The sequence below is a fragment of the Felis catus genome, chromosome A3, assembly GCF_018350175.1.
Source record: "Felis catus isolate Fca126 chromosome A3, F.catus_Fca126_mat1.0, whole genome shotgun sequence".
Taxonomy (NCBI): Eukaryota; Metazoa; Chordata; class Mammalia; order Carnivora; family Felidae; genus Felis; species Felis catus.
In genome coordinates, this window is record NC_058370.1 from 95,927,235 (window position 1) to 95,948,769 (window position 21,535).

The 21,535-nt window shown below is 36.9% G+C and overlaps 1 protein-coding gene across 6 annotated transcripts in view; it reads left to right on the plus strand.

The window, feature by feature from the left end:
* CTNNA2 (catenin alpha 2) overlaps nt 1–21,535 on the plus strand; it is a 1,116,872-nt gene that overhangs the window by 1,030,285 nt on the left and 65,052 nt on the right. For all 6 annotated transcript variants that reach the window (XM_023251808.2, XM_023251809.2, XM_023251810.2 and 3 more), the window contains 2 exons: nt 6,453–6,566; nt 14,593–14,774. In XM_023251808.2, coding sequence (XP_023107576.1) covers nt 6,453–6,566; nt 14,593–14,774 — 296 coding nt within the window. The remainder of the gene's footprint in view (nt 1–6,452; nt 6,567–14,592; nt 14,775–21,535) is intronic.

Sequence of the window (21,535 nt, forward strand, 5' to 3'; positions counted from 1 at the left end):
ATTGTTAGGTTCCCGTGAGCCTCTGTTTACATTCTTATCCACTGATCAATATATAACTGTGTTTTATATTTTTATATTTTATGTTTTTGCTTAAAGACACTTTATTTAATACATGGTGCTGACTCATTAACATTGAACTCACAGCCAGCCTCACTATAATTCATTCCTGAAGGAAGCTCATCTAACACAAGCATTTTCTCTGTAAGGTGCATCACAACCTTCTTACACTTAGGAACACTAAATAACATGTTAGCACTGTACTCGCAAGACATTTTAAGCAGAGGAAAAAGATGAATGCTTATTTATAGCGTCAAAGCTGAAACAAAAAGGCAGAGCCTTGTGCTATGTGACCTCAGCTGGGAGCACACAGATTAGGTGTCTCAAATTTTTTTGCCACGTTGTACTTGTCTGTGAAAAACTACTCAAACACTGATTTGGGGATTACAAAGAAGCTTTGGTGAGTAGGCAAATCCACAAATAAGGAATCTACAGGTAATGAGAACCAAGTTAACATTTAAGAGTTAGACATTTAATATGGGAAATTAAGATAACTGGGTAGGGTAGAAGGGGATAATATCTTGGTGTTAGGATATCGCTATAAAAAAACAGTAATTTCTTCTCATAACAATAACCCTGAAAAAAATCTTGTATGATATCTATATTCTTTTATAATGTAATTAGAACCCATTAATTTGGCTGCACATGATACTTTTGAAAGCAGGTCACAGAAACAGTAGTGCCTGGGGTTCAGATAAAAGTCTAAAGTTTAGGGGCACCTGGGTGGCTCAGATGGTTAAGCATCTCACTTTGGCTCAGGTCATGATCTTGCGGTTCGTGGGTTCAAGTCCTGTGTCAGACTCTGTGCTGACAGCTCAGAGCCTGGAGCCTGTTTCGGATTGTGTGTGTGTGTGTCTCTCTCTGTGCCCCTCCCCTGCTCGCTCTCTGTGTCTCTCTCAAAAATAAATAAACATTAAAAATCAATAAATAAAAAAATAAAAGTCTAAAGTTTAACTTGATCTATCCCAAGCTATGCCTGAAAGGGCCCTCGGGGCATTGTAAGATGTTTTAAAATTTCAAGGGAAACATGCAGATGTCTCTCCAATATTGTGGGAAATATTAGCCAAAAGTAGTTCATGGTTTAAACACTAGGTTGGTGTATTTGTTTTAATAACATCCTGTATTTGTGAAGCTGGGCTTTTGGTGGTTGCTGTGAGAAAAAGGAAACTCAGTGGATGTTCAGTTGTATTCCAGGATTTGAGAAGTCATGTTGTTAAGTCTAATCAACTTAATCCGTTTTTGTGATTTAACTGCTTCATCAACAGAACTGTTAGGCTTGTCGCTGTTTTGTTTGTTTTGTTTTGTTTTGTTTTTAGCCCAGAGGCACCTTGAAAAAGATGACTGAGACGCAGTGCTTCAAGCAATAAAGTTTGAGGACCTATGGCTTAAGTATTTGGGCATCACTGGCACACTGATTTTCATCTCTGCTTCAGTTTGCTTATCTGCAAACGAGGACAAATATGGCCATAGCTATAAAGTACTAGCATACAACTGGCAGTAGTTTCCCAAGAAATATTTTTTCTCATTCTGCTGGGGTGAAGTTTCTTATTACAATCCATTAACGAAATAGAATTTGTCAAGTAAGTTAACAATATTATTAAATTTTTTTTCAACGTTTATTTATTTTTGGGACAGAGAGAGACAGAGCATGAACGGGGGAGGGGCAGAGAGAGAGGGAGACACAGAATCGGAAACAGGCTCCAGGCTCTGAGCCATCAGCCCAGAGCCTGATGCGGGGCTCGAACTCACGGACCGCGAGATCGTGACCTGGCTGAAGTCAGACGCTTAACCGACTGCGCCACCCAGGCGCCCCAACAATATTACTAAAATGGCAGGGATTAGAGTTACTCATCAGAGCTAGAAAATAAAGAGTTGAGGAGACTTCAGAAACAACTTTGGTGGCAAAATTGATATTCCTCTTGCAGATCGCTATTATCCAGTTAATTAACATGGTTCCATAAGGTTCCTCGTTTTGTTTTCCTAACCCAAGTAATTAGAAATAATGTCTTATGATTTTAAGAAAAATTTGGTAATTTTGTCTTGGTTATCTGTTCATTAAGTATTTATTTAAAGCTTACTAGATGCCCCACACTGTTAGAGGGACCCTGAATGCAGAGGTGAACAAAACACATCAAGAGATGTATATTCCTCGGGTGGAAGACAGAAAATAAGCAAGGAGATAGAACATGTCAGTTATTGTGCCATGGGGAACACAAGCAGTATAAGGGGATAGAACACAGGACGGGTATTCGTTTTATGAAGGATGGTCACTGATTGAGTGGCATTTGAGAATAGACGTGGAGGAGGAGGAAACAAGCTATAACAATATTAGAGGAAATGTGTTCCAGGTGGAAGGAATGGCAGGTGCAGACTAAGGACCGTGCTGAATGAGATGGGAGCCATTGAAGTGTTCTAAGCTGACTTAGATCTTCCAGGGATCTTCACCCTAAGAGTAGACTGTATGTGGAAAAAATAGAAGCAAGGAGATCAATCAAGAGTCTTTCAGAATGACGCAGGATAGAGATGCCAATGGCCAGTCAGCCCTGACTGAGGTGACTTTGCTCTACATTGACTTCAGGGAAATGTAATTCTGTTTTCTCCATTCCATTGGTATAGTCATTCTGCTTGGGAAATCCTTCTTCATGCATCACCCGAACTCTCTTGTTGCCTCTCCATGTCCTCCTCATCTTTCTGTTCCTAATGAAACTCTCATACGCATTTGAACCTTTATTTTAAATGGGCCTCAATATATTTTTCATGTGTCCTGGTGAAACAACTCTAAATCCCTCTGTCTTTTCTCATTTTGCTTCTCTCCAGAAACTGTTTTAGAGGATACTGAGCATTTGATTAGGAGCCAGAGGCAAGCGGATTGGTCCTGTCCTGCCTGGACAAGCACATGATTTTCTTGAGCCTGTGTAATAGGCACAAGAAAATCTCATAGACTCTTAGAGGGGGCAGATTTTAGAGACCAAATACTTTAATTGTGTCATTTTTCAAATTAAACCCACTTTTGCAGTCTAACAATCAGATAATAGACCTAGGGAACCGAGAGTAGACCCAAAGTGGTTCTTGATTATTGTAAAAAAGTCTTCCCTGGGAGCACAGAAAGACAGAATTGAGACTTGACCCTCAGAGTCCAGCCTCCAATCTAGTGAATTACACATTTTGGTGATTCTTTTTACTCTATAAGACTACCTAATGATATAAGTCCTATTATCTCTGGGCCCATTTGCAGACCTTCACTATTTTTCCATGTCTCCTTTAATGTATGGGGATCTTTGAGCAACTGACACATAACACTGCTACTTTTTAAAATGAATAATTCAAGAAAAAAAAAAACAGTGCTTTCATGCAATTAACAAAATGAACATGCACACGACTTTTTAGAGAGAGAGAGAGAGCAGAAGAGAAGCAGGGAGAGAGAATCTTAAGCAGGCTCTACGCTCAGCCAAGAGCCTGACATGGGGCTTGATCCCATGACACTGGGATCACGACCTGAGAGGAAATCAAGAGTCAGATGCTCAACAGACTGAGCCACCCAGGCACCCTGCACAGAAACATTTATATGGGTGACTTGGATGGGTTTGCTGCATCATTAAGGCACAAGAAAATATTTTAAGCTCACCCATTTGCCTGGTGTTACTTGTGATGGTTACAAGCATAGGCCCTGAGCCCCCTCAACTTGCTAGGTGTAACACCCTGGAAAACTGACTTGACTCTGAGTCTGTTTATACATCTGTAAGATGGGGATTCAATGTATTTCATTAGGTATTTACATGGAGTAAATCCTTTAGCTGAATGCTCGGCCCATAGTGGTTGGTAAATTATTCCCATTATTATCATTGCAGTTGTTATTGGGTATATATTTTGTTAAGCATAATAATCATCATTATCACGTATTACTTTAGTTCACTTTTATCATTTACAAAGCATTTTCATATATGTTTAATCCTACAATCCTGAGAGGTAAATGGGACAAATAGGAATTATGATCTCCATTTTATAAGTGAGGAGATAGAGAAGCAGAAAAACTGTACATGACTTGCCAAAGACACACAGTTTGTGAGTGGCAAAGTTAGGCCAAAAACATTCCAGTTCCCTAGGTCCACTTCCAGGTTTTTTGTGTTTTGGGCTTTTTGTTTCTGGGTTTTTTTTGTTTTTTGTTTTTTGTTTTTTTAAACTTTGTTTTGGTTCCCGAGCCATAGTCACTTGAATGAAAGCTCATCATTATTAACCGTATGATGCCAGGTTGTGTTTGTCATTGACTCATCTACTAAACACACAGATCATTGAAATGTTTGGACACAGTGCTATAGGCACTGTCATATTTTCCTTTTTTTTCTGTTGAGTGAGGTTTTTCATTTTACTTTTCTCTCTCCTTTTGAAAAACTAATGATGAAAAGCACTTGAAATCTTGTCATCTCATCCGTCAGCAGAATTTACCAACTTGCTGTAATTGTTCTCTAGTACATTTCAGAAGAGTGAAAAATGATCAGAGATTATTGTCTCTGTCCGCAATGAAAATACAACCAGTTATTTGAACCACGTTCTGCCCACCCCACCCCCCCTTTAGTTAATAAAGTATGGGAACAAAACCTCTTTCTTCCCTCTTTCTTTTAATAATTCTGTGAAAGAAAATTGAACATCTGTAGATGACTGGGTGAATATTAATAGGGTTGATGGAGAGAGAGAAGGAAAACAAGAAGGATACGCCAAAGCTTGGAAAATTACTACACATAAGGTGATATTGGCATGAAGACCCCATTTTATGCCTGTCTGACCAATCTCAAGGCTTCATCAATAACCACACCTGATTAATTACAGTGAGGTAGCCAAAGAAACCAGCAGAATAAAAATGTGCCCTTTTGGATGAGGAATGGGTACCTGTATCATCAGTACTGCTGTGGTCTATTTCTTCCTTTTGAAATACAGAGCCCTGGGAGATGGTGTTACTGTGTGCCAGGAGGCAGTTTGTGGGTGACTGTCAGATCTCAGTCTAATGACCATTGATCTAAGAATGTCACACTAATGCACTGTGTCCCCTTTGTGAATCATCCCCACCACCTCCGAGTTCATCTTCTTAGAATTAACAGAGATGATAGTCTACGGTACATGCTGCAAGATTTAGAAAGTTTTGAGCAGGTATAATCTCTCATGCCTCAGTTTCCTTATCTGTAAAGTGGAGAAAATGGTGTCTGCATGATAGGACTGTTAAGAAAATGGTATGAATTAGTATATGTAAAGTGCTTAGAGAAGATAGGCATTGGCACATGAAAACCACTTAACACATGTTATCTATTATGGTTATTAAAGATGGGGAGTATTTTTATTTCTGGATTTGTAGATTAATTCATACACTTTTTTCTGACACTGGACGGGATCTTCACGTAACTACTCACTTTAAAGACATTCTATAGCTGCAATTCTTACCTGATTTATAAGGTGAAAAAGTTAGACACAATTGGGCACTTGTGTCTAAATTCTAATTCTGTTGTTAACTGGGTTAGGGACATTGGACATGTTGTTTCTCAGAACCTTGGTGTTCTTATCTCTAAATAGAGAATGATCCTTATTTCACTGTGCTTGGTTTTAGCTAAATTGATACTATGTATGAAAGAGTTATTTAATCCTTTGTAGTTGTGTAGTAACTGGTGGCTTTACTTTTTAAAAGTGTTTGAATGAACTGATTTCAAAATCCTAAGAAATTATGATGGAAAACACTTTTTAAATGCCTATTATATACTAGACACTCTACACAAAGAATATTACTTAATCTTCACAAAAATCACAGAACAACTTTTATCAATATCACAAGGGAGGATACCAGAACTAAGAGGATTTTGCCAGTAGTCACACAGGGGTTCATATTCAGGCAGTCTTGAGTCTGGAATCCATAGTCGCAACCTGTACAGTATACAATTTAGTGACCACATCAGATACTTCATCTGGAATAACCATTGGCTTGGAGATTATTTTCACTATCAAGACTAAAAAAGACTGGGAATAGAGCAAAAAGGGTATTATAGACCACGTATAGGTATAACTTTTGTTGGTGGTGGTTATTTTCTATCTTAAATAGATTTCTATGGATGGAAAAAACACAAATATAGTTTGTCTTAAAACTAGAAAGCATGTCATGTCAAGAGTTAAATAGCATTTTAATACCTACAGGAGGAAGAAATAAAGTATATATTTTTTAAAAGGTAAACTGGGGCAGCTAGATTTTTCTGACTCCATTGCAGCCAGCACCCTCCTCCATAACCCCCTACATGTAACTGCCTACAAGCTCTCTTTCCCGGGAGCCACTTAGCCTTATCTGCCACAAAGTATATGGGTGGCATTGAGGGTTATCAGTTTAGAATATGCTGATTCTTCTCCTTCCTTTGTACTTTTAGACCCCAGAAGAACTAGAAGACGATTCTGACTTTGAGCAGGAGGATTATGATGTGCGCAGCCGGACAAGTGTTCAGACTGAGGATGACCAGCTCATTGCAGGACAGAGTGCACGGGTGAGTGGACATCCAGGACTTGGGTTTCATGCACCGGGGCTATTTACACCACATTGATTTGAGGGTATTTCTGACCAGAGTCTTGGAATCCCAGAGGTTCATAGCTCAGAAGTCTGCCTTCTTACTTGTGGTTGTTTTTAGGAATTCATATTATTTTTTTTTATTTTTTTTTAAATATTTATTTATTTTTGAGACAGAGAGAGACAGAGCATGAATGGGGAGAGTCAGAGAGAGAGGGAGACACAGAATCCGAAGCAGGCTCCAGGCTCTGAGCTGTCAGCACAGAGCCCAATGTGGGGCTTGAACTCACGGATCATGATATGACCTGAGCCGAAGTCGGACGCTTAACCAACTGAGCCACCCAGGCGCCCCACAATTCATATTTTACACAATGGAAATAACCACTAGTGCTTCTGATTCCTATTAACTCCATTTTCTCTCCATCACTTGAGACTTAGCAGCCACATCACTCCAAACAATTTAAGAGTATAGTGGACTTTATTGGTTTGGAATCATGAATAGATAGTTCAACAGCTAAGGAGCACATGAATACTCAGATCTTGTATTGGCACAGACACCACCGTTCTGCTTGAGGTTGCCAAGCTTATTAACTCAAGAGGGAAGGACAAATGGAAAATTAGAGTGCTACTTTGTTATGGGCTCCATACTCTGTTCCATGTTCTGGCCTAGGGTCTCTGGTGAACAAGACCACATCTTTGAAATTGGTCCAAATTCATCAGAATAGAGAAGTAACTCCCCCTCCCTCTCGCTAATACCTGCTTATGGCCAGGGTGGTAGCCCTAGATCTGTCTGCCACATGATAGAAAAAGAAATTATACAGACATATTAGAGATATGCCAGTTTAAGGCATGGAGCAGGAAGCAACAGAAAGATTATTGCTCTGGCTGCCATTTGAACATTCCTGAACACTCAGTGACACTATCTACCAACAAAAGTGTTTCTAAGAGGATTCTGACCAATCCTATTAACTGTATCTCCTTGAGGGTAGATGCAGGTAATCAAGGCAAGTTCCAAGAGATTATATCCCTGGGGATTATAAAAGAGGGTGAGATTATCCTCCCTTTAAAGACTCAGTTTTTATAGGGTGAAAACAATCTCATTATATAGACTGAGTTCTTACTATATTCTAATTAGAGTATTTTAATTCTCTATTAAGCTTTACTTTAGGAAAAATAATGTATAGGAAACATGAGTTTGTATACGAAGCATGAGTCTGAGTGATTTAGGACAGAGATTAGGAAACCCCAGAAAGCTCACACTGGTTTAGGAATTGTGAAAGAAGAGTAGACAGGGGAAGGGAAGAAAAAAAAAAAAAAAAAAAAAAAAAGAAAGAAAGAGAGGGAGGGAGCCAAACCATAAGAGACACTTAAAAACTGAAAATAAACTGAGGGTTGATGGGGGGTGGGAGGGAGGGGAAAGTGGGTGCTGGGCACTGAGGAGGGCACCTGTAGAGATGAGCACTGAGTGTTGTATGGAAACCAATTTGACAATAAATTTCATATTAAAAAAAATAAAATAAAGAATAAATAAATAAACAGGACTCAAAGAGGACTAAACCTGATGTTAAGAAAATCTTTGTACTTATAACCCAATTTCTCTTTCATGCTTTATGTCCTGATACTCTCATCCAACAGTGAAATGATTCACAAGATATATAGATGTACATTGATAGGGGAAATACGAGGGTAAAAGCCAGAATATTAAAAATGCACTGGCTTTGGTTCAGACAGATTTGGTTTTGAATTGTAAAGAGTGGAATGAGGACAATGCTCCATTACATGTTGCTTAATTGCTATGAGCCTCAGTCCTTTTATCTGTAAAATGTGAATAATAGACTTGATAGAATTCTTTTGAGGTTTAATTGCTTAATATTTGTAAAAAAATGAACAGAATACCTGACATACATTAAGTGCTCAATAAAGAATGACTGAAAATTGTCATCCTTTGGAAGAGAAATCATTTTGTATCACAGATTAGTGACAGTAGAAAAGTACACAAAAGAATATGAAGCCCCCTACTTGGCAAATCTTTTGTGGACTGTAATCCTTCCCCCACTTCCAATGTTGAAATTTGAGAAGTTCATTAAGCTGAGAGGCTTTGGAGCCTGTTTTGGCATAACACTAAATCATCTCATTCATCAGGTCAGTTCCTCTTCAGAATTAAATAAAACCAGCATTTTTGTGTCCATGACAAAGGGCAAATTTGAGTAATTCATCCAAACATTAATCAATTCAAAGTCAGTTTGATTGACTGAATGCAATTCAGTGTTGATACAGCCCGGTATCTTGTCTCAATGATCAAGGCATATTTACAACCCTTATCGTATTTTATAATCACCATCTTGTCAAAATGGCATTATTAGTCCCACTTCTTACAAGAATGTAGTCCCATTGTACTTCCATTTCATGCATCTTACATTAAATATCAAGTCAATTAAGATGGGTGAAAACAGAAGTCAGATGGCACCTGTCTATATCATCTATTATATTTTTCACCCAGTAGGTGAAAAGACAATTGTTTTTTTTTTTAAAGGTTTTTCAGCATGAATTATGAACACAGTCCAGGATAGTAACAAAGTACCCCTATAATCCAGTACTTGGTGATTTGTCTTTGAGATCCATCATGTGGCCTGTGTGATTAACTTGCAGCAGACAGCATTAGTTATTGAGTCAGCCTATTTTAGCCTGTAATTATATGATGACAAATCAGAGACCTAGAATTATGGCTGTAAGTTGGAAATAAGAGGGTGCATTGAATTGCTGAGATGACAGATGGTCGAACTTTTGACCAGAGAAGTATGTTAACTTGGTCAAAATTGTGAAGGAGACCAAAGTTGTCTTTGACAGAGGTAGTTGCCCTTTGTATCAGTCAGTCCTTCCTTGTTAACGGCCTTATTTTTTGTTTGCATTCAGATAAATTCTTCCTCTCTGAAAGGGTAAATTAATCTATAAGGAGGTTAAGGTAGGAGAAAAGCTTTTAGTACCTACTCTAACATTGCTCTCAAATTCTGAAATTAGATTATTTCCTTTATGTGTCCCTATCTGATGCTTCTCTACAGTATTTTGTTGAGAGAGGGACAGGCAGAGAATTATCATACCCTGCTAAAATGTAGGAGGAATCAGACTCTATGATCCTAGACATGACATCTTAAAAACTGCTTCTTCACAGGTTGACGTAGTTAAAATTGGTCAATGAAAACTTTTGGGCACTTAACCTTAGTGATGGAATATATAATTTGGAGTCATACAGACCTGATTTTAAATATTGTCTTGATTAAGCTGTGTCTCTTTGGGCAACTTTCTTAGCCTCTCTACGCTTTATCTCTCTCTCCCTCTCCCTTTCTTTCTCTCTCTCCTTCTCCTCCTCCACTGTCTACCTCATGATGTCCGATTAGGAGGACTGCATGATAAAATTTGTATCATAAGATGTGTCACATAATATGAAGTTGATAAAGATGATGATGATGATAATTCTTATAGCATAAGGCAGTTTTTCATTAGAAGGCTGGTCAAATAATTTAACCTAAAAGAGCATGGACAATTTAGGAAATCATGAAAGTTTTTACTTGAATTAGTGGGATAATTAACTCAATTTTCCTGTTTACTTCAGGGCCTGAGACTGGTAAAAGTCAAAGGACCCACGCTTTAACTACTTATATTTATTATTCTGCTTTAAAACCAAGTGAGCAGAGATTGACACATTGAGTTTTAGCCCTTTTAATCACTTATTTATAAAGATGTACTTTAAGCCTAAATGTTAGACTCTTACTCTGGCTTAAGGAACTAACACTTGTCAGTTTGGAGGCTCATAGACTCCAAAAGTAATTTTTTTCTCTTTGAGATTGGAAAAATAATCATATCAAAAGCTCCTGAGATTTAGATTGAAGAAAAAATTCTGGGCAGAGTGATTGTTGGCTTGTATCAGTGATTTGCACTTTGGTTTAATAAGTAGAGTTTATAATTTCAATCACAAAAAAATGGTTGGCTCTTCAGAAGAAAAGCTGAGAGCCTGGGATCAGGAAGCAGGGAATTTTGTGGATTAAAGTCTCTGATGCCACAATATGGGGCCCCAGATCAGCCAGTCTCTGGAGCTGTGCTTGGCTACTATGCATAGAACCAGCAGAAACTCTAAGACCACCCCAGGTGATCACATCACAGATACAGAAAAGCTGATTTGTTCCCTTTCCTCTTGGCCATGAAAATCATTTTTCTCATGTTGCCTTAGTTTGAGGGAATGAACAATTGCATATTATATATTTTCTATTCAACTTGATTTGAATGTAGTCATCTTTTTTTTCCCAGCTAAAACTTTAATGTGTTAACATTTCAAACTGCTGAGTTACATTGATAAGACCTAATTAAAACGCATGTGTTGAATTTTAATTTGATTAACTTGCAAATTTTGCAGTTTGTGATCTACTGTTTATAGATAACCTTTTTTTAAGATTCCAGTTTCAGAAAAGGTCAATTATGAATTTTTAAAAGCCAGGAGCATTTTAAGAATATTTAGGAAAAGACTTTGGCTCATCGATAGCTACATAAGCAGAAGCAAATGTAATGACACTTGCACCCAAGTCACACACCATTAAGTGCATTATGTGGGTTGAGCACCCCTAGAGTCAAAATAACATGTTCTTTTGCAAATCTGCTTTGAAGGGGCCATTTTTTTTTTCTTCAGAATTGTGCCCTTAGAAAATGTTTGTCAGTTCTAGTAACTTCTCTTGAACTCTGTTGATGCAGTGAGTGGAAAAATGGTTACACAGTCAATCAGAAGATATATATTGAGCTTCTACTGTTTGCAGGATGCTGAGGCCTCTACCCTAAGGAAGCTCTGAGAGAAGTCAAAAGTAGGGCATCAATAGGAATTAGAGAGTAGAACAAGGCAGTTAATACTCAAATCCTAAATTATACAACTGAAACTCATGTGATAGAGTTCAAAGAAAAGTGTACACCCTTCAATGCACAAATTAACCCTTTTGAGACAATGAAAGTTTCATTGCTTTCCATCTGGGTATTGAATATAGAGTCTGAAGGTCTGGTGGGTAGTTTTACAGATTCTTCTACAGAAAAGCACCTAATGAATGGTTTACATAATTCTAGTTAGGACTTCTGAGGTCTAAGTAAAACATGAATATCAGTTTTATATGAGGACGACAAATTAATCTAGGACAGCATCAGATCATCAGACAGGGATGCTTCAGGAAAAAAGTGCATATTTAACTTCTGCAAATCCATACCTATCTCAAATGCATTGGGATAGCTGTCTTGTTATTAGTACAGTATTTCATATTTGAATTTATAATCAACTCTTTGGTATATCAGCCACCTTTTTGATAGTTTTTAAAGTACTTTAAAATATTCTTCAAAAATACTATTTTAACCATATAGTATTTGTCCCAGTCTGACTTTTTAAATATGGATAGCAATTTGTGTATATGCACATGGACACTCACATACACATACACAGACACTCACATGGTAGCTATATAAAGCCACACACATGCCTGCATGGAAGTTTGTACACATGGCTATATGTTAGTAAGATGTATCTGTGCAGCTACTTGTCTGAGGACACCTTCATGTAAATTATACAAAGAGATCCCTTACTCAGGCAAATAAAGTCTCATCTCTAGGATGTGCAGCCTGGTGAACAATGCTTGTGATTTCAGCAATACTTGCCCCACTGGAATGGGATCATTGTGTAGTGTCAAATCTGTATGGTTGTGCATGGTGATCCACTTGTACACGGTAGTTAAGTATGGTGTTAGTTGGCCTGGGTTTGAATCCTATACATACAGCTTGTTAGTTGTGTAATATTGAGAATTTAATTTCTCTGGGTCTTTGTATCACCATTAATAAAATAGTGGTAATAATATTAATCTTGTAGAATGCTTAAGTAGATTGGTTTTTTTGTTTTCTTGTTTTTGTTTTTGTTTTTGTTTTACATACATAAGCCTGTTAGCATAGTACCTGGTATACATTTCTGTATTCAAGGAATCATGTCAATTGTCTATTTATGTATAGTAACATAGACTCTGGGCCCATCCCTTCTCTTTCATAGCAACTAAGTAATGAGCTCAAGGGGTAGCTGGAAAAGAAAACTAATATAGTCATGATACTAATATATTAACAATAATCCCATAGATGCTTTCCTTTCTCTTTTTGGAAAAAACACAACACCTTTGTTATTTCATTTGCTGTCCACTATAACACCCTGAGGTAATTTTTTACTATTCTTAGATCTGAAGAAGTTAAGAATATGATCCAGTAGCGATTAAGTCTTAACCTAAGTCAGTGATAGAGCCCATTGAGCCCAGTTTTCCTGAGTTTATGTCCATTGATATTTTTACTAGAAATCAACAACCTTTCTTCCCAATAATTTACTTACATTAGGACAAACTTTATAATTTAGGAAGCAAGGCTTTATTGTATGTGTTATTTTACTTGTCCTTTGCAAAAGTTTTAAGTTTCCCAAATCATGCTTTCATTACTGAACACACATATCCCAGAACCAGAGGGTTACTAGTGCTGTCATATTTATCCACATGCTCCTTTCTATGAAACAGGTCACACATGGTTCTATGAGGATGGAATGAAATGATTCCAGACATTGCATTCAGGGCAATGCATACATGGTATTTACCAAATGCAGTTGATTGTCTTTATTTGTGGTACCTATATTCTATAACATCACCATGAACACTTAATTAGCAGCTATGGAGTCATGGCTTTTAGAGGAAATAGTGTTAGGTTCCTGAGAGCTCCTGGTCTCAACATTTTATTTCAACCAATAAATACAGAATCTTGTTTAATGAATGTTTCCTTTCATATGCTTTATAGTTTTGATTCATTATCATTGAACTCATGGACAAGAGCACTGTAGCTCATGCCTGAATGAACCTTGTCTAATACATGTATATTTCTCCATAAGGCACATCACAGCCTTTCGGTGCTTAGGGACACTTAGAAAGCATTTGAGCACTATGGTTGGGGGCTATGTTAAATAGCAAAATTACCAATAAAAAGTACAAATATGTGGAAAATATGGCACCAAATAGACGACAGAAGGGACCTGTTGTTCAGTGTTGAAACGAAAAGACAGAGAATTCCTTGTTCAACCATATCGGTGAATAGGCCTGACAGGTGAACCCAATTTTTTGCAACTCTCTGCATGTCTGTGAATGACGAGAAAGCACCACAAATATTGATTTTGGGCTGCCAATAAATTTTAGAGAGTAGGCAAATTTGTATAGAAAGATTCCATGAATAATGAGAATCAGCTGTAGTTCTTGCTTTTCTACATTCCCTTACCTAGCAACTTTTGAAAATCGACCTTTACTTCCTAAACCTATATTTTATCCCATCATACCTTCTACTTCTGCATACTAATAGGCTCTGTAGGGAGTCATGGTTATCTCAGAATTTCCACAGGGAAGATGGAAGAGGGCTGGGAATAGGTATGCCATCCCTGAAATGCCTTGGGTTAGGGGATTGTTTGGTATCTAATCATGCATTCCTTCATTAACACTCATGGAAATTCTCTCCACCCCACTTGGATGCTCAGATATTGTTTAAAATTCCTCTTCTTTCCAGCGACAGAAAGCCTTTTTTCTTTTTTTTTCCTTCTCTGAACAGATTTCAGTGTTGAAAGAGGTGCATTCTTTCATCTGGTAAAAGTTTCTTGAGACCAAATATAAAAATTGTCAAGAATAGATTCTTTTGAACAAACATATGTCATCAAAGCAACACAGAAGTTCTGTTACTGTCAATGTGCACATACCTTTTGGATCTCTCTATTTTTGTGTGTGTATAGGAATAGGGACGGGGATTTGGGGGATGTTACCAGTCTATGCTTTTGCTTTCCTGGGGATGGAGAAAACGTACTTTCTGGAATGGCGGGGCAGCCTATAAACCTTGTCGGGGTCTGGCTTTGCCACTAACTTAAGGCAGAGTCAACCTACTTTACTTTGTCAATATTAGTCACACTTATTCTGTAACCCACACAGGCCATCATGGCACAACTACCGCAGGAGGAGAAGGCAAAAATAGCTGAGCAGGTGGAGATATTCCACCAAGAGAAAAGCAAGCTGGATGCCGAAGTGGCCAAATGGGATGACAGCGGCAATGATATAATTGTGCTGGCCAAGCAGATGTGTATGATCATGATGGAAATGACAGACTTCACAAGGTGAGGCCCAGAGACAGGAAGATGATTTTCTCATTAAACCCAGAAGCGTAACAGTGTATATTAGCATGTGAGAGCCTGCTGAAAAATTAAAATATTACATCAAAGCAAGGTAGTGGTATTATAAAATTTATATGTGTAAGTCAAAATGATATGGACCTAATTCTTAGCAGATAGTCAAGGAGGACAGATTCATTTTTGTGATTATTATTGTTTTAATTATACCAAGTCAGTCATAAAATCTAACCCCTGGGAGTTGAGTGACTCATTTTTGTTCTGTGCTGTTTTGCAATGTTTTTAAATACTGTTTTCAAGATAAGGTGAACGATTTGTTTATATTCCTTTGGGGAAAAAATGTACATCTATACATCTGTGTGTGCATACATACATGTAATAGGTTGAATGCGAAGTCATGATCAAGCATTGATCTCAGCTCATGTTTTACCCTTACATACAAAGATTCAGTTTCCACAGTCTGATCCCATAATTTTGACAGGGAAATTAAAAATTGTATAAGTTTTATTCCCTTTTGCTGTAAGCAGTGCTTTTAATAAATCAAGAGATCAGTCAGAATTTTGTCGGGAGGCTTTGCCTCACTGGGGTCATTGCTGTTTCTGCCACTGCAATTTTAATCTCCTCTTTAAAGGGAGGTGACATTTCTGCCCTTCCTACTACACAAAGGGCAAATCAAGGGAGAGCAAAGCTCAATGATAAAATTCCCTGGATTTTGAAGCTGAATACAGGTGATTTTAGACCAGCCTCTTACTGTCTTTGTTTATTTGCAAAATGGGGAAATAATGCTTTTCTTATAATCTTCATAGGAGAGCTTTAAAATCCAACGAGGTAAAGCAGTTGTAAATTATGCTGCTATACAAATATAAGCTATCATTATATTACAATTTTTTTTCCATTGGAAACACAAATGCACATGATCAAGACATTTTAATGATTAAACATGATATTTGTTTATAAAACTATGTAAGATATATGGTAATGCCAAAACATCACCTTATGGGTGACAATATTTTTAAGGGTTATTGAATGCTTCTAATAGGAGAAGGCTACAATTGATTTTACATAATAAAATATGGAATATCTCTGCCTCATCCCCCTTACCCTTTGCCTCTGGCCAATATATACTAATGACATTGCCTGGGCCTTTCTCTAAATATTTTTAAATTGTTTTTGACTTCAGTGGAATTACTTTAGTAATATGAAGGTGACCTTTGAGACTTTTTAAATGTCATTGTATTCATTAGAAGCTCAAATTTGTACATCCGGTTAGTCTTTGTCGGCTTCACAGATTTATTTCACACACGAAAAATAATAGCAGGAAAAAACAGTCTGAGCTACTACTTAAGGATACTTCATAGCTAAGTATGAATTTACTACAAATTTACTATTCTGGCAGTCTCAGTCGTTGCTTTTCTAGGCCTGTGATGACTTAATTTGCTTGCTTTCAACATGGTATTAGTATTTTATCTGATAGATATTATGCAATCCGTTAATAACATCACTTGTAAAAATAATCTCATTAGTTCAAAGTGAATAATGAATCTAGTCAAGTTGCTAGTTTAGATCAGAAGAACATTTTATAATGCTCTAGATTATATGTAACAGTGGTCATGGAAGAGAGATATATTTGAGGGGGTCTTGTTAGATGATGTTAAATAAAACAGACTTTCTATTAGTCAAAGTATAGTTTTAACAGCAAAAAGAAGGCCACTTCAATTTCCTAGGGATTTCATATAATCATTTTATGCTTATTTGAGTAATGAAATGTCTAGGATAACACTGATTATCATTTGTCCTACCACCTGATGAGGAGTTTCATGCCTCTTTGTGAGGGCAAAGGGAGGAACCCAGTAATTAATGGCCAGAGAAACAGACGAGGGCGTGAATTGGAAATGCAACACGGGAATCTGAGTATTTGTCGCTATCTACATCTGCAGAGCCTCTCTGGCAAAGATGAAGCTGACTTGAGCCATTTTTTGGTGGACTCTCACCTGAGTTCTCTACTTAACCGTATGCATTATCATTATTATTGTTGCCCCAGCATTTTCTACTTCAGGGAAGAATAGTTTTAGCTGTATACTGTAAAAAGCCCTATGTACTATATTCTCTAAAGGAAAGAAGATAGCTGGTTAGGAATTGAAACTTGACTCTTCTCAAATCATATGTTTAAATTGCATCTGGAGGGCAAAAAAAAAAAAAAAAACCCTTTGCATTTATTATCATGTTGTTTTATTTTTTACCAGTAGCTAACATTAATTTGATTCAGTCATCTCAATGATATACAGTCCATTATTATTAAAATTGGAGAGGTTCTGCCTCATTATTTGTGAAATAACTTCTTCATGGAGGATAAAACTAATTATGCCTCATGTCTTTTTCCTGTTCAGTCCTTGACTTCTATTTCATGGGCAGTGGCAGAAGCACTGTCCTGCAGAGGGTGACTCCATATTTCTGATGTCATTCTCAGTAAGAAATAGCATGTACCAGTCTTGTGTCCCAATAACATAAGGTGTGCAGATGGCAGCAGCTCAGAAAAGAAACCCAAGTTTAATTGTATAGCAAGGAACAAAGCTGTCTTTTGAGACCAACTGTAACTTCTGATCTGTAAGGAAAAGGATTTAGGCTAAGAAAAGGAACTTTCAGGGTACAGTCAACTGTAAAATGCTGAGCACTGGGCTCAGAAAACATGTAATCACCCCATTCTTCCCAAACTTAATTTCTGCCTTAGTGCAGACACTCAGTACCTCAGTCTAGGTATCACTTGGCTAGTTTTTGATTTCAGCCCTTGACCCTTTTCTGTCCCTTCCATGTCACATCTGGCCATTAAAAGGCCACCGTCTACCTCCCTTTATACCAGCTCTCTCATTAGCTCTTCTGTTCATAGAAAAAAAAATACAAGTACTGATTTTGCTATACAGTGCCTACCTTTTAAAACTTTTTTTATTGAAATATATTTGACATATGACATTACATTAATTTCAAGTGTACAACATGGTGATTTGGCAATTCTGTATTTATGCAATGTTCACCACAAGTATAGCTACCATCCATTGCCATGCGATGCTATTACAATACAATTGATTATATTCCCTATGCTGAGACTTTCATCCCCATGATTTATTTATTCCATAACTAGAAACCTGTGTTTCTCACTCCCCTTCACCCATTTTACCAGTACCCCCATCTCACCTCCCTTCTGGCAACCATCACTTTATTCTCTGTATTTGTGGGTCTGTCTCTGATTATTTTGTTAGGGGTCTGTGTGTGTGTGTGTGTGTGTGTGTGTGTGTGTGTTTTAGATTCCACCTATAAGTGAAATCATACAGTGTTTGTCTTTCTCTCTTTTGTTTCACTTAGCATAATATACTCTACATCCATCCATGTTGTTGAAAATGGCAAGATTGCATCTTTTTTATGACTGAGTAACGTGTGTGTGTGTATCACATCTTCTTTGTCTATTCATCTATTGATGGATGCTTGGATCGCTTCCATATCTTGGCTATTGCAAATAATGCTGCAGGAAAAATAGGAGTGCGTATACCTTTCTGAATTAATATTTTCATTTTCTTTGGGTAAATATCCTGTAGGAAAAGTACAGGACCATAGGGTATTTCTATTTGTAATTTTTAAAGAAACCTCCATACTGTTTTCTATAGTGGCTGTACCAATTTACATTCCCACCAACAGTGCACAAATGTGCCTTTTTTTCCATATCCAAACATTTATTATTTCGTCTTTCTGATTCAAGCCATTCTGACAGGTGTTAGGTTATATCTCATTGTGGTTTTGGTTACCATTACTCTCATGATTAGTGATAGGGAACATCTTTTCTTGTGTCTGTTGGCCATTTGTACATCTTCTTTAAAAAATTGGGGCTCCTGGGTGGCTAAGTCGGTTAAGCATCTGACTTCGGCTCAGGTCATGATCTCGTGGTCTGTGAGTTCAAGCCCTGCATCAGGCTCTGTGCTAACAGCTCAGAGCCTGGAGCCTGCGGCAGATTCTGTCTCCCTTCCTCTCTGCCCCTTACCCATTTGCTGTCTGTCTCTATCAAAAATAAATAATTTTTTTTAAAAAGTCTATTCAGGTCCTCTGCCCATTTTTCATTTGGACTGTTTTTCTTTTTTTTATTATTTAAGTTATATGAGTTTTTTTTTTTTTTGTATATTTTGGATATTAACCCCTTATTGGCTATATCATTTGTAAATATATGTTCCTATTCAGTATGTTGTTTTTGTTTGTTTGTTTGATAGTTTCCTTCACTGTGCAAAGGATTTGTTTTAAATTTATTTATTTGTTTTGAGAGAGAGAGAGAGAGAGAGAGAGAGAGAGAGAGAGAGAGAGAGAATCTCAAGAGAACCTCACTGTCAGCACAGAGCCTGGCACAGAGCTCTGATCTCACTAACCATGAGATCACTGCATGAGCCGAAATCAAGTGTCAGAGGCTTAACCAACTGAGCCACCCAAGTGCCCCAAATGATTTTTTTTTTTGGTGTAGTCCCAATAGTTTGTGTTTGCTTTCATTTCCCTTGCCTGAGGAGACATAACTAGAAAAATATTGCCACGGCCAGTGTTGGAAAAAGTACCGCCTATGTGTTCTTCTAGGAGTTTGATGGTTTCATGTCTCACATTTAGGTCTTGAATCCACTTTGTTTGTTTTTGTGTATGGTGTAAGAAAAGTGTTCCTGTTTCATTGTTTTTGCACATAGCTATTTAGTTTTCCCAGCACTATTTTTTGAAGACTGTCTTTTCTCCAATATATTCCCCAATATATTGTCCCTGCCTTTTTCATATTAATTGACTATATAAGCATGGGTCTACTTCTGGACTCTGTATCCTGTTCACTTGATGTACTAGTCCATTTTTGTGCCAATACCATACGTTTTGATTACTATAGCTTTGTAATAAAACTAGAAATCAGTGATTGTGATACCTCCAGCTTGTTTTTTCTTTCTCAAGATTGCTTTGGTTATCCAGGGTCTTTTGTGTTTCTATACAGATTTTAGAATTATTTTTTTCCAGTTCTGTGAAAAATAATATTGTTGTTTTGATAGAGATTGCATTGAATTGGCAGATTGCTTTTTGTAGTGTGGACATTTTAACAATATCAATTCATCCAATCCATGAGAATGTTTCATCTTTCCATTCATATGTGTCATCTTCAATTTTTTTCTTCATTATTTTATAGTTTTCACAGTACCAGTCTTTCAGCTCCTTACTTATTTCTAGGTATTTTATTCTATTGGTGCAACTATAAATTGAACTGTTTTCTTATTTTCTCCTTCTATTTCATTATTAGTGTATAGAAATGCAATAGATTTCTGTATATTGATTTTGTGTTTTGCAACTTCACTGAACTCATTTATATATCTAGTATTTTTTTGGTGGTCTTTAGTGTTTTCAAGTATAATGTCCCATCATCTACAAATAATGGAAGTTTTACTTCTTCTTTACCAATTTGGATGCCTTTTATTTCCTGTCTGATTGACGTGGCTATGACTTCCAATACTATGTTGAATAAAACAGAGTGGACATCTTTGTCATATATATTTTTTTTTAATTTTTTAATGTTTAATTTTTGACAGTGAGGGACAGAACACAAGCAGGGGAGGGACAGAGAGAGAGAAGGAGACACAGAATACGAAGCAGGCTCCAGGCTCTGAGCTGTTAGCACAGAGCCTGAGATGGAGCTCAAACTCACGAACTGTGAGATCATGACTTGAGCCAAAGTCAGATGCTCAACTAACTGAGCCACCCAGGCACCACTTTGTCATGTTTCTGATCTCAGAAGAAAAGTTCTCACTTTTTCACCACTTAGTATGATGTTAGCTGTGAGTTTGTCATTTGTGACCTTAATTATATTGATACATGTTCCTTCTAAATTCACTTTGTTGAGAGTACTTTTTTTATTATGAACAGATGTTGGATATTTTCAAATAATTTTCTGTATGTATTGGGATGATCATGTGATTTTTGTCTTTCATTTTGTTAACATGATGTATCACACGGATCAATTTGCAGATATTGAACCATTCTTGCATCCCTGGAGTAAATCCCACTTGATTTTGGTGAATGATTATTTTAATATATTGTTCAATGTTGTTTGCTAATATTGAGGATTTTTGAATTCATTAGGGATATTGGCCAGTAGCTTTCCTTTTGTGTAGTGCTTTATCAGGTTTTGGTATCAGGATAATGTTGGCCGTGTAGAATGTATTTGGAAGTTTTCCTTCCTCTTCTATTCTTGGAATAGTTTATAGAGAATAGGTATTAACTGTTCCTTGAATGTTTGGTAGAATTCACCTGTGAATCTATCTGGCCTTGGACTTTTGTTTGTTGGGAATTTTTTGCTTACTGATCCAATTTCATTATCTTTCATATTTTATGTTTCTTCCAGATTGAATATTGGAAAATTGAATATTCTAGAAATTTATCTATTTCTTTTGTGTTATCCAGTTTGTTATCAAATACATTTTTGTAGTAGTCTCTTACAGTCATTTGTATTTCTGTGATGTCAGTTGTTACTTCTCTTTTTTTCATTTCTTATTCCTTTCTCCTTTTCCCTTCCAATCTGGCCCAAGTCTTAATGATTTTGTTTATCTTTTGAAGAACTAGCTCTTGGTTTCATTGATGTTTTCTATTATTTTTAGTTTCTTTTTAATTTATTTTTCTTTGATCTGTATTACTTCCTCTCTTATACTCATTTTGAGTTGTGTTTATTCTTCTTTGTCTACTTCATTTAGGTGTTAGGT